Raw genomic sequence first — 12,619 nt, 5'->3', positions numbered from 1 at the left:
TGAAGACGTGTCCAGACTACTCCGACTGTTTTGTCTAAAGCCAAAATATGCTGTATAGCTGATTTTAATGTATAAAAAGAACTGCAGTATTTCTCAATTTTTTGTCAAGAATTACGAGAGTGTTTATAATTTTGTCATTTATTACTTCAGTAAGATAAATCTATTGCCTGAAAAATGATTATATGGCATAGACACATCAATTTTTACAACCTTTAATGTCTTCCTGTATTCAGAGCTTTCATCTTTTCTATTTTTATTTTTATCTTAATAGGTGACCAGCACTTCAGCGATCAACACTAGATTTAAAATCAACATGTGACTCCATTCAGAACAGATGCAAGATAATTTGTTGCATGATGAAAGCTTGGTTTACCTTAGGCATTTTATATTGCTATACTGCACTCAAAAGTTTGAAGTAGGAATAGAAAGCTCATAACACTAGCCTTTTCCTCAAAAAATAATGTTACATATGAGTATGATAGAAATGTGATTGCTAATACCAATAACACCATATGGCTTCTAAATAAATTTTAGAAAAGTGATGTTTAAATCTAGATATTTTTCTAATCATCTTCACAATAACTGGTAATAATCAAATTATAATTTTTGTAATTTATGGTACAGAAGCATCCAGGATTTCATATTCCCAAAGAGAGATAATGTCTGTCCAAAAGATAAAATCTATTTTCACACACACGCAAACACACACACACACAAATCAGTCTCAGAGGAAAAAAAAAACAAAAAAAGTGTATTTTTCACAGAAAGGGAGAAGAAAAAGAACTGAATGCTCCATTAAAAATAAAATAAAAAAAAAGAAAAAACCTCCTCATTTATATTACACCAATACTGCAGAAGTGTGGAAATGCTAAAAAGAACAGCAGCATTAATCTTTTTACACAAGCAGCTGCATGCATTAGGAGAGGGTTTAAAAGTTGTTTAAAAATAAAAAAAGCAGAGAAAACTTCAGATACATTCCCAGAGTGAAGACAGCTATAAGCCACTTAATTAATATTCTGTTTACAGGCCAAATTTAAATTTTCCCATATTATGCTTTTTCTGGTTTGTTTTCTTTTTTCCAATTAAGTTTGTAATAAAAAGACATCAAACAAAGGGCAATAACATGGCATATCTAAAGAAAACTACAGGAATGTTTATAAAGCTTACACACTAAGAAGAGAATGATGATTGTCCGAAATAGAAAAGGACTGGGACTACAGAAATGGAGATTGTACTAGCTCTACTTACCCTAAATTATTTTTAGTGTACATAAGTAACTTTCATATCAAAGGAGAACCAACAGCAAACCTTCTATTTTGGGTACCCTCTATTTTGGAGACTGGTTCTGAACAGTCCTAGCACTTGCTCTTGAAAAGCCCTTCATCTCCCTCATCAGAAATGAAAGTCTTTAGTTCCTATCGCAACCAGGCTCTGAGCACCTCAAAAAAACTTGGGTCAAAAGAAACACGTACCCAAAAGTTACTGGGCATTTCAGAAAACAGAAAAATGCTGTTTCAGATAATAAATCTGTGAAGCCGGTTCTCAAGTACAGTAGACGCACAAACACTTACAGAAATCTTCAACTTTGTCATACGCAGACAGATACTATTCTACTAAACAGGAGGAAAGGAGAATCTAAACAGTAAGTTATCTAGAATAAGGAAGTATCTTAAAAAGAAATCTAGAAAGATTGAAAGCTAGCGTTTTTTTAAGCTTAGTATTTTCTTTACTGCCTAATGGTTAGAGAAACTAAAAAGAGATTACAGCTCACGAGACAAATAATTGTGTCAAGTTTCCACAGATTGCTGCCTTGTTTTTTTCTTAATAACTAATGATTAAAAATAAGCAGCTACTAACAGAAACAAATATAATTAATGAAGGATTAGTCTTCCACACAGATTATATGCTATTTTATGCATGTTTCAAACAACAGAACAGGATTCGGTGCTCACCTCAAAACTCCTAGGCATGAGCCTGGTGTAATTACACTGATAAAGGCTTATTTTGATTTCAGTTCAGCTTCAGAAAAAGCGATGCATATTTAATCAAGTTCCTCAAACCCAATAAAGTACAAAGAATGCTTGAAAGGAAAATAAATTAACATCATCTAAATCTTTTATCCTAATTATGGTATTCCTTGAAAATGCTTGATATCATCTTATTTCTCCAATCTTATTTTCCTTTTCCTGTTTGTGCTTCCTCTAACTATCAGGAAAATAAGAGAATAATCTATTGTTGGTGTGATCATTCAAAGCTGGGGAAAAAAAGTCATAATGCCAAACCATCATTTCCATCAGAAATACCATGAAATTATGACATCCAAGTTACAAAATTACTCTGTACGACCCCTGCTCAAGTGAGACGTGACAGTAAAAAAATCCGGGTTTTTTCCTTCTAAGTTAGCTACTCAGTCTAATAAAGCTGGTTTTACCTTCTTCACAAAACACTGGCCATGAAACAAGAACTCAACATTTCACCAAACCTTTCCTGCTCGTTGCCTGGTGAATACTTCCAAAATCTCATGAAATGCTACATCCATCTGGACACAAGTTCAGTGTTACAACTTTACAACTGCTACTTTGAAGGTTGTTTGTCAAAGAATGACTTTTCCAACATGATCTCTTTCAAAACTATTGTATAAAATCACCATATAACATAACGTATTGTATAAAATCACCGTATAACATAACGAAGCTCCAATAAACAAACCTGAAGAGTCTTCCCTTGGAACGTTACATTTATTGAATAGTAGTTTGTCACTCCAGGTAGATAGGCAAGACTACTACTTTCACTGTAGTTTTTGCCTATTGACCCTGAAATGCAAGTATCACACAAAACGTGGCTAGCTTGAAAGCGTGTAGGATAGAGATGCATCCAATTTTATTCACAGCAACAACATTAATACCAGCAGCCTTAAGAGATGCCAGGCAACAACCTTTCTTTTAATTGCTCCCTATATTTAGAGTGATACTAGATTATAATATTAACCTCTTACTGAATTTCGTAATAGGGAGGATATTATTTCAAGTATTTTCTATTTTATTTTATGCTAGATTTTTACTTCATGCTTTTTATCACCATAGTAGACAAACCATAGGTCACTGTCTGTTCATTTATCGTGAATTATATGAAATGACCTTCCCCTTCCCCCCAAAGAAGAAAAAAAGAAAGAAAAAAGAAAGAAAAAAAAAAGAAAAAAAAAGAAAAAAATTTCTACTGATCACATTAGGTCACATCACTAAATGAGTGAATTTCTGAGTTTATCTGAAGTCTCCAGCTAATTCTACTATCTTTGCCACTACAGTTTTCTCTACCGGAGAGACAGGCATTCCCTTCTTTACTGGAAAGTGCTGCGTAAGAGTTATTGGTCATGGTCTCTGCCCCAGAACTTTAAATCAACTTGCAGACATTCCAGCCTTGCAATGCATATAAAGAACAAATAATTCAGCTCACAGAAAATTCTTGATAAGAAGCAGAGTAGAAAGGAGAATTTTGATAGTTTTTTCACAGTCTGCATATTAATGAGACTCATTACAGTTGAAATAACTGGACTTTGTGAGCTTTATATCCAGATGCATCACACTGCTATGTTCCCATCAGAAACAGCAGGACAGTGATTATCTGAAGCCAAATTATTCTTCATCAAATGGACGAGCCCAGACGAGAAAGACAATATTACTTATGCTGCTGCATCACTGAGGATGCTATGAACACTCTTAAACTGAGTGACAGGAGAAATCAATTTTCTGCCAAAGAGGACTGCAGACACATTGACAGGCTGCCTTCTTTTCATCTGTGGCACTTCAATCTCCTGTAATATACACATACATGCTGAAGAAAAGGTAGAGCCATAGACTACTTTCCATGCTAGACTTGTTTCTCTATTTCTGGTATGTGCATTCAGATCATCCTGTCCACATAATTTGCCCACATAAAATAGAGAAGAATAAGATAAATTCTCAAAGTTTTATGTATCTAAAGTGGTCTTAGAAGTGACAAACAGTGTCTAGCAGCCATCTAACAGCAGAATACTCATACGTACTTGTTGCATGTATCTCTTTGGAACAGAAATAACTTCAGAAGAGAGCTTTGTATGAATAGTTAAATGAGAAGTATCTGTTCATTTGCGATGCATGATATAAAATTATTACCCCACCCCCCACCCCCCCCCCAAAAAAAAGAAAAAAAGGAAAAAAGATGGTGAGGGGGACAAAATATTTCTGTTGAAACCACTAGGTTACAGATACAGCGGTATTTCATTTGGAAATTCAGTACATCAAAGACCCAGCCAGGGAGATGCAACAGGCAGCACTCGGCAACATTAAATCCAAGAGAGCTTCCTCAAATGAAAAAACTCTGATGAAATAATTTCACCTGACTCCAGAAAAACAGCCAAAGTGATTCTTTTATGCTGCTCTGAAGGAAAAATCATCATGGACAGAAGGATTCTTAAGAGCTCATTGATATTCTGTCAACAATGATAGAAAAAAAAAAATCTTGGGCTCTCTTCATCCTGGGAACACAAATACTGACAGGGATGTAGATATAAAATCCCAGAACTTCATTCTCTGCTTGCTGTCTTGAGAATTTCACATCTCAGCTCTAGTCCAACAGCAATGGGGACTGTGCTGCTTGGTTACGTTGTTCTGACAGAGAACATCAAGACAGGCACATGGATTCCATCGCACTGAGGGTGCAAAATCCAGATATCCAAAGCAAACAAGTACTCACTACAAAAAACGATCAAGCAAACAAATAACAAACCCCACATCAAACCAACCAACAAAAAACAACAACAAAAAATACCCCCATAAAACTCAGAAGAAAGGTTTTGGGGTTTAACTGTGGCACTGTACTTACCTTAATGTGCATACAATTTTTTTAATAGCATATTGGACAATATCCTTGGGAGAAAGACCGAGATCTCCAACAGCCACTTGTAACAACTGCTGTATCATCTCCAGGGGTTGTCCATCTATACACATAGCTACTGCTTGGTCATGGATTTTTTCTTTCTCCGACCTTGACAAATCATATAAATAGCCATACTTCTGTAGTGTATCCTGTGAACGGATAATTTTTGAACACAAATCAGTGTACTCTTTATTTACAGGGATGTATCATTCAGAGTCTTCCTACCAAGACTTAATATATACTACGAAAAACAAAAAATTGATGGAATTGAATTTTCAAAGACCAGGTCAACAAAAACAAAGCTACAAAACATTAATAAAATGTGACAGAAGATTGATGTCCATCATTGCTAGTCATGGCAACACTCAAAACAAGCATCTGATCAGTAATCATTACCTGCTCGCTGGTTTTCAGGTAAGTGATAAAACTATGAGTGAGTGTTTCCAGATGAGCAAGAGATTGCTGCAAGTGATTCAGAGTTTCTTCATAAGCAACAGATGGATTTTTAGCGTCTTCCATGCCATTTTCAGAAGGTTTTTTTCTTGATTTCTCAGAAAGATGTTTTACTGCCTTAATAGCCTTCTTTGTCACTTCTATCCTGGCTTCAACTGGCAGCTGAAAAATATTATTCAATATTTAATCACTCATCATCTGTACACTAAAATTTGTATTACAGCAGTGCCTAGAGGTCAAGTGGCTCCACTGTTGTACAGCACAGCATAAAACTAAATGATTTATTTTATGAGAAGCAACCTTATTTCTTATTAGTAATTTATTTTAAAAGGATCAGTATTCCTTTACATTCTTCTGTTGTCCTTTCTTTTCTTGATATTGAATCTGGCTCATATTAAACCATATGAAACTTATTTTCCCTAATAATATTCATGATTTTTGTAGGCTTTTAATCTTTGGTTTTTTAATTCTGTATTGAGAAACATCCAGGGATCATGTTACAAGATTAACTGAAAATCCTAAATGCTGAACATAAACTTCAGAATAGTTAGGTTTAGATCACTGTTTAAAAAGTATCCCTAAGACTATAATCATAAGCAAAAAAAACCAGTAGGAGGTCTACAACTTTTAAATCAAACTATTTAAAGCACAAATTACACAAACCAGCAAGTTACTATTTTGAAAGACCTGTACAACTAGATGTATTTAGCCATTAAACTTAAACAAGAAAGTCTGGGGTTTGGTTTTTTTCCATTAAACTTCTCATAGGTTTGAATTTCTAAACAGAGTCATACATGTACCAAACGACATTTTCCCCTGCTCCTCCATCTAGCATGACAGGGTCATTCCAGTGTGTCAGAATGGAATTCAGGACTTCAGAACAGAGCCTGGGCAATGATCACAGATTCCCAAGCTTCCAGATACCAAGAGTATTTTTGAAAAGGGATATAGATGGAAATACTGTAGACAGTACTTGCAGCAAACTGTTGCGCTTTTAAGTCAGGAAGGACACAGCTTCAGCTGTAAGTCCAAAACAAAGTCTGAAATAAGATTTTAAAAAGTCACATGTAATTTCTTAGTTTATAACTTCAAGTACAGGATGCTTACAATATATTTTCTAATAGGTGGGGGTGTCCTCTGCCTAAACTCACAGCACTAAGTACTTTTAACATCAGGTGTTTTAGTTACTGGAATACTGAACAAAGACACACAAAAAAATACTTAATTTTCAAGCTGAAATACACAATAAATAGAAAACCATGCTTGAATCTGTATGATGCACTGAATAGGAAAGATGCTGAAATACCACAAAAAGAAGAAACTTAAACTGCTATAGCGTTATCATAAGAAAGTCAAATTGGTGTTTACATCATAGAATTAAATGATCTACTTGTAAAGACACAGAAAGGTTGATAAGGATTAGTTAGCGAAACGTTCTACACCTTATATATTTAAATTATCATCCTCCCCCACCCCCGCCTAAAAATACAGAGCGAAAGATGTAGGGGTTACTCCTGTTTTTTAGTGCTGCTCCTGTGAACCACAGTAATGGTCAACTGGACATTTTTAATGATAAAAGCAAAATGGGTGGACATTATCGTAAGAGCAAAGAAAACCTGTCAGCAATAACAGGGTAAAAATAAAGGCTATTTTACCATTCAGTTCCAAACTCAACTCAGTTCCATTCCCATCAAAAGAAATTAAGTATGATTTTATTACTTTGAACAAGGTCTCAATATCAGGGTTTACTATAAGCAGGGAAAAGGTGATACTCTTCCATTATCACATTAAAATTCAATGACCACAGATGAATTTATATATCCATTTTGTAAACTTGATAAAAGATGAAAACAGCTACAAATTTCATTTTTCACAGAATCATAAAATGGTTTAGTCTGGAAGGGACCTCAGAGATCATCTAGTTCCAACCCCCCTGCCATGGGCAGGGACACCCTCCACTAGACCAGGTTGCCCAAAGCCCCATCCAACCTGGCCTTCAACACTTCCAGGGATGGGGCATCCACCACCTCTCTGGGCAACCTGTTCCAGTGCCTCACCACTCTCACAGTAAAGAATTTCTTTCTAACATCTAATTTAAATCTACCCTCCTTCAGCTTAAACCCATTACCCCTTGTCCTGTCACTACACCCCCTGATAAACGGTCCCTCACCATCTTTCCTGTAGGCCCTTTCAGGTACTGGAAAGCTGCAATTAGATCTCCCTGGAGCCTTCTCTTCTCCAGGCTGAACAACCCCAACTCTCTCAGCCTGTCCTCATAGGAGAGGTGCTCCAGCCCTCTGATCAGCTTCATGGCCCTCCTCTGGACTCTCTCCAACAGCTCCATGTCTCTCCTGTACTGGGGCCCCAGAGCTGGACGCAGTACTCCAGGTGGGGTCTCACAAGAGCGGAGTAGAGGGACAGGATCACCTCCCTCGACCTGCTGGTCACGCTTCTTTTGATGCAGCCCAGGACACGGTTGGCTTTCTGGGCTGCAAGCGCACACTGCTGGCTCATGTTGAGCTTCTCATCAACCACTTTTCCCCTTCTACTGTATATTCTAATGTTCAAAATGCATTTAAGAGAGATGCACAAAAGGCAAACAATTTAAGCATTCCATCTAACTGTTAGATCCTAGAGAACAGTGTGAATATATGGCTAGTTTAGAGGTCATGATGCCATAAGCATATACAGCACAGAACATTAAAAAAGAGAATACAGGTCTTCCCACAACTATTTTAATTTTGCATTCATATTTGCACAGTGCCAAAATGCAGCACTACCAACATATCACTTCTCTGGTTATTTTATTCTAAAACATGAATGGCTATTCTCCATACTTCTAGTCAGCTTCAGTAATGAGATTTGGTATCATATCCAGTTATAAAACAAGTAGCTTAGGGGCTAGTTCAATCTTTCTTTGCATGTGAAGTGAAGTTTTCTTTTTAAAAAGCTTTCACAGTTTAAAAAGATTTTTAATTCTATAGGCTATAATGCACAATGAAAAATCCTAAAAATCTGTTTTCTTCCATTTTCAAACCAAGGAACATCACATACTATTTCAGCTCAACAGATTTCACTCCTCAGGGTAAAAACTCATCTCAGAAAGCCATTTCTTTCAGAATATGTAAGTATTTCTTAATAAAGTATTGTACAAGTAACATTCACTTGCACATGAAGATGTTGACCCTGCCTCTCTCATTGCCAATGATTAGCATGCAACTTTGAGATGACGGAAACAGCTCTCCTCCTTTTAGTGCCACAGGAACCTGGGATCCCAGCAACATTGAAACACAGACTGGTTGAGGTTGGAAGGGACCTGTGGAGGGCATCTGGTCCAACCTCCTGCTCGAGCAGGGACACCTAGAGCTAGCTGCCTAGGGCCATGTTCAGGTGGCTTTTAAATATCTCCAACGTGGGAGACTCCACAACCTCTCTGTGCAACCTGTGCCAGTGATTGGTCATCCTCATCATGAAAAATGTTTGTTGATGTTCAGATGGAACAATTTCATCCAGTTCCCGTGTTTGCCACTAAATCCCAACTTTACATGTTCCACCAACCAAATGTCACGTAGCTACAAGCCAACCAGATATACTAGAACGGAAAGCAAATTACATTAGCTAATTCAGAAGTAAGTTAAATAGTTACAGAGTAACAAAAACTGATTCCCAGTTCCTATGGGGGGAGAGAAAAAGAAGAGTAAGACAACTAGTAGATGAAGATAGATAGTTCAATATCTGAAGGAAAGAGGGGAAAAAAAATTGAGCAAACTGAAACTAAGTGATGCAAAGGCATCTCACCACCTCCCACAAGCAGACAAATGCCCAGCCAATCTCCAAGCAATAACCATCCTGGAAGACACCCTCCAACCCTGTTTGTTACTGCTGGGCATGACATTGTATGGCATAGAACGCACCTTTGGTCAGCCCAGGACAGCTGTCCTGGCTGTGTGCCCTCCCCACTTTTTGCCTGCCTGCAGCCTACTCACTGCTGGGGTGCTGAGGAAAAAAGAAAGCTTTGACACTACACAAGCAGTGCTCAGCAACAGCCAAAACGCTGGTGTGTTATCAACGCTGGTTTAGTCACAAATCGAAAGCACAGCCCCATAGGGGCTACTATGAAGAAAGTTAACTCCATCCCTGTCAGACCCAGTACAGTTCATCTGGAGATCAGTGTAAAAGTTCTAATGCATGGAAGGAACCAGGTGAAGACATTATTCACGACACTGCAGTCTTGAAGCAGATTTAATTAAAATAACTATATTAATGGCAAGCCACAAGAAGGTATCTAAAAATGTTCTGATATCAGAAAAAGAGGTAATGTCAATATCCGTGAAGAAAACAAGGTCAGACAAGACAAATGGACTGGAGTACAGTGGTAAAAAGTGCTAAAAAGAAGCCAAGTAATTCAGAAGGTAATGTGAACGCAGTCATGCTATGTAAGAACACTATTAACACATTTCTTGTATATCTTCAGGCAATGTCATGCCCTTTGTCCTTAGCGTTTTATACAGTGTTAAGAAGTCAATCAGCCAGACAAAAGATACTGAACATTACTCTTGAGTTTTTTTTTTTAAATTGAGCTTTTTATACAATTAGTAAAAATAGCATTTCAAGTCATTAAAAGTGAAAGAGAAAATTATGCAGGTTAATATCCAGTTGTAACAGGTTCCCATTCCTCACCCATTTGGTGTGTGGTCAAAATGCGGACATGGTATTCCTGCTTAAGCAAAAAGAAAATGGCCGAAAAAGCATTACTGACTTAGAGAAAAGAGAGTCAACCTTTCAATTAAAAACATGAAGCCACAAGCAAAGTTCTTCCTTTGCAGCAGAAGTTGGAAAAGAAGTTACAAAGGACGGAATAGTAAACAAAAAATATCATCAGCTACAGTTTGAATGAATGTGGCCAAGCCTATGGAAGGCTGTGAGGAAGAACCCGTGTAAGGAAAATAACTTCTCTTTCTCTACAGAAGACGTAACGGATTATACTACTGCTTTTTATTCTACTTTTGCTGTCTAAACCTGCAGTCTTTTCTTCCTAATCAACATATTGTGAGCATCCCCATTTGTAGCATGTCCTCAATAATGAAAACACAGCGATCAAAAAAGTAATTGTTTTCAGTTGTGGTTTTGTTTTTTCGTTTTGTTGGGCTTTTTTCCCAGAGTACTGTAAATAACAAACATCAGGACAATGACCTATGATCTCTGAAACATAGTTCTTTGAAGACATAACTGATCATCTAGCACAACAAACAAAATGCCAGCAACAACGGAATAGAGAAAATACCCAAATTACCTAAAATGCTTCACATAGATCACACAAAGGGGAATAAACAGGAAATCATCAAGATAAAAAAGTTGATGTGATCATTACTATAATTAAGAATCTATGAAGCCAGCATTACTTAAAAGCAGAGCTGCTGGAAGAAAAGATGACAGACTCAAAATGCACGCAAAAATAGAAGCAGTAGTTCCACTGAATATTTGGAATATCTCCCTTTTAGGGAGAAATCTGTTCCATACACGCAAATAGCCTAAGCTTACCCATCCAGAGGTGGACTGAATTATTTAGTCAGAAAAACTTGAAGAGTTATTCAGAATTAAAAGCATTTCTGAGTGGAAGTGCAACAAGCAGGAACCCTCTCACTGCTTGCAGCAGTGACCTGCTGAGGTCAAAGGATCAATACTTCAGTCCTTCAATGCGTGAGGAGGGTGCTGATGAAGAGTAAAGAACTTCACCTATTTCATCTACCACAAACACAACAGGAATATTGCATCAATCTCTACCTTCTTCAGTTGGAGACAGATGCTGATATACTGGGTCCAAAGAGGAGTTATAAAAATAATGGAAGAGCTGGGAAAAAAAAAAAAGACATGAAACAACCCCACTCTGTCAAAAAAACAAAACAACCCCACAAAAAACACACCGCACACATTAAAAAAAAAAAAAAAAAAAAAAAGGACCAGAAAACTTCCCAAGGTCAGTCCATTCTGTTTATCAAAGTCAAGTTTAAGTGGCCTCAACTGAATGTGTGACTGTGGAAGCAAACTTTGATGACTACCTCTTTAGTATAGCAGACAAAAGGTCTATTTTGTCTCAAAACTAGATAAATTCAGTTTAGCAAAGAAAGGCATTTTTAAAAAATGAACAATAAATAATTAACCACTAGAGCAATCAAGGATTACTCTGGATTTATAAGTCACCCTTAACCCCTCAAAAATCATAAAATATATCCTATGGGATACACTGCAGATCAAAAAATACTAAATTTTGGGAAGCAGTCTGATCTGTCTCATACAGAACATCCAGTACACTAACCACATTACTTTAGGTCCACGATTTATTAAAGTCCCCCTCTGATGCACCCCTGCTCACACAGTCCCACCACCCAATGTCACCACTTCTCTGAACCCTTCAGGTTGGGGAACGGAATCTCACCTTCTAGGTAGTAATTAATTTCTACTGATTGCAAGAAATATGGGAGAAAAGAATCTCTGAGCTCCTAGAGCTAAGAGCACCTAAAACCTCGTCACACCCTAAACTACATGCCAGCATTACAATATTAGTTGCGCTTTCACAAGTGCAAACTCCCATCCATTTCTCCAATTTAGACATTCTCTCAATTCCTTTGCCTAGTCAAGCACTGCTCATTCATCCACTCATACAGTCACTGCTGGCCCAACTCATCATAAAGTTAATTATCCTTCAATTTTCAGTACTACCTCTTTCCTGTCAGATGTCCATTTACTAGTAGCACAGAAGGAGCAACAATGCAATTAGCAGCTACAGCATCCTCACGCGATGCAAACACAAACTATTTTTCTATGTGACCAGGAGGAAGATTCTGTAATAAATCAGATCTCCAGCTGCCCTCTCTTCCTTACCAACCCATACTCCATGCTGTAGCTATTGTGACATTACACACAAATGAAGTGTCTCAAGCTAAAACATGAGGTTTTAAAAAATAAAGTAAAAAGAAGAGCTAGTGAAAGGGGATGGGCGAAGAGGAGGACCCATGTCAAAGCCCAGCACATTCCTGTCTTCCTCAGTAAGAGGAGTTGCAGAAGTCACCACTAAATCCCTGGAGTTTCATTCCTTTTTGTACAATTATGCATTCTGCTCCCAGGTTCTCTGTCATGCTAAGGGACACACAAGCAGAAGAGGTTTCCTATTGCTCTGCTGGTCCATCACCTGCCTCCCTCCTTACTACTGTTGATATATTGAAACAGTGGGGGATATTCTGATGTCTGCTTC

General features: G+C 37.4%; 1 protein-coding gene across 5 annotated transcripts in view; it reads right to left on the bottom strand.

Annotated features, from left to right (window-relative positions):
* NBAS (NBAS subunit of NRZ tethering complex) overlaps positions 1–12,619 on the bottom strand; it is a 183,475-nt gene that overhangs the window by 46,790 nt on the left and 124,066 nt on the right. For 4 of the 5 annotated variants that reach the window (XM_054821998.1, XM_054821999.1, XM_054822001.1 and 1 more), the window contains 2 exons: positions 5,311–5,529; positions 4,861–5,063 (listed from right to left, as the gene is read on the bottom strand). In XM_054821998.1, coding sequence (XP_054677973.1) covers positions 4,861–5,063; positions 5,311–5,529 — 422 coding nt within the window. Of the gene's footprint in view, positions 1–4,300; positions 4,731–4,860; positions 5,064–5,310; positions 5,530–12,619 lie in introns of those variants that run through there. The other variant, XM_054822002.1, reaches the window with a different exon arrangement.

Source organism: Grus americana, chromosome 3 (genome assembly GCF_028858705.1).
Source record: "Grus americana isolate bGruAme1 chromosome 3, bGruAme1.mat, whole genome shotgun sequence".
Lineage (NCBI taxonomy): Eukaryota > Metazoa > Chordata > Aves > Gruiformes > Gruidae > Grus > Grus americana.
This window is presented reverse-complemented; position numbering and strand designations above follow the sequence as displayed.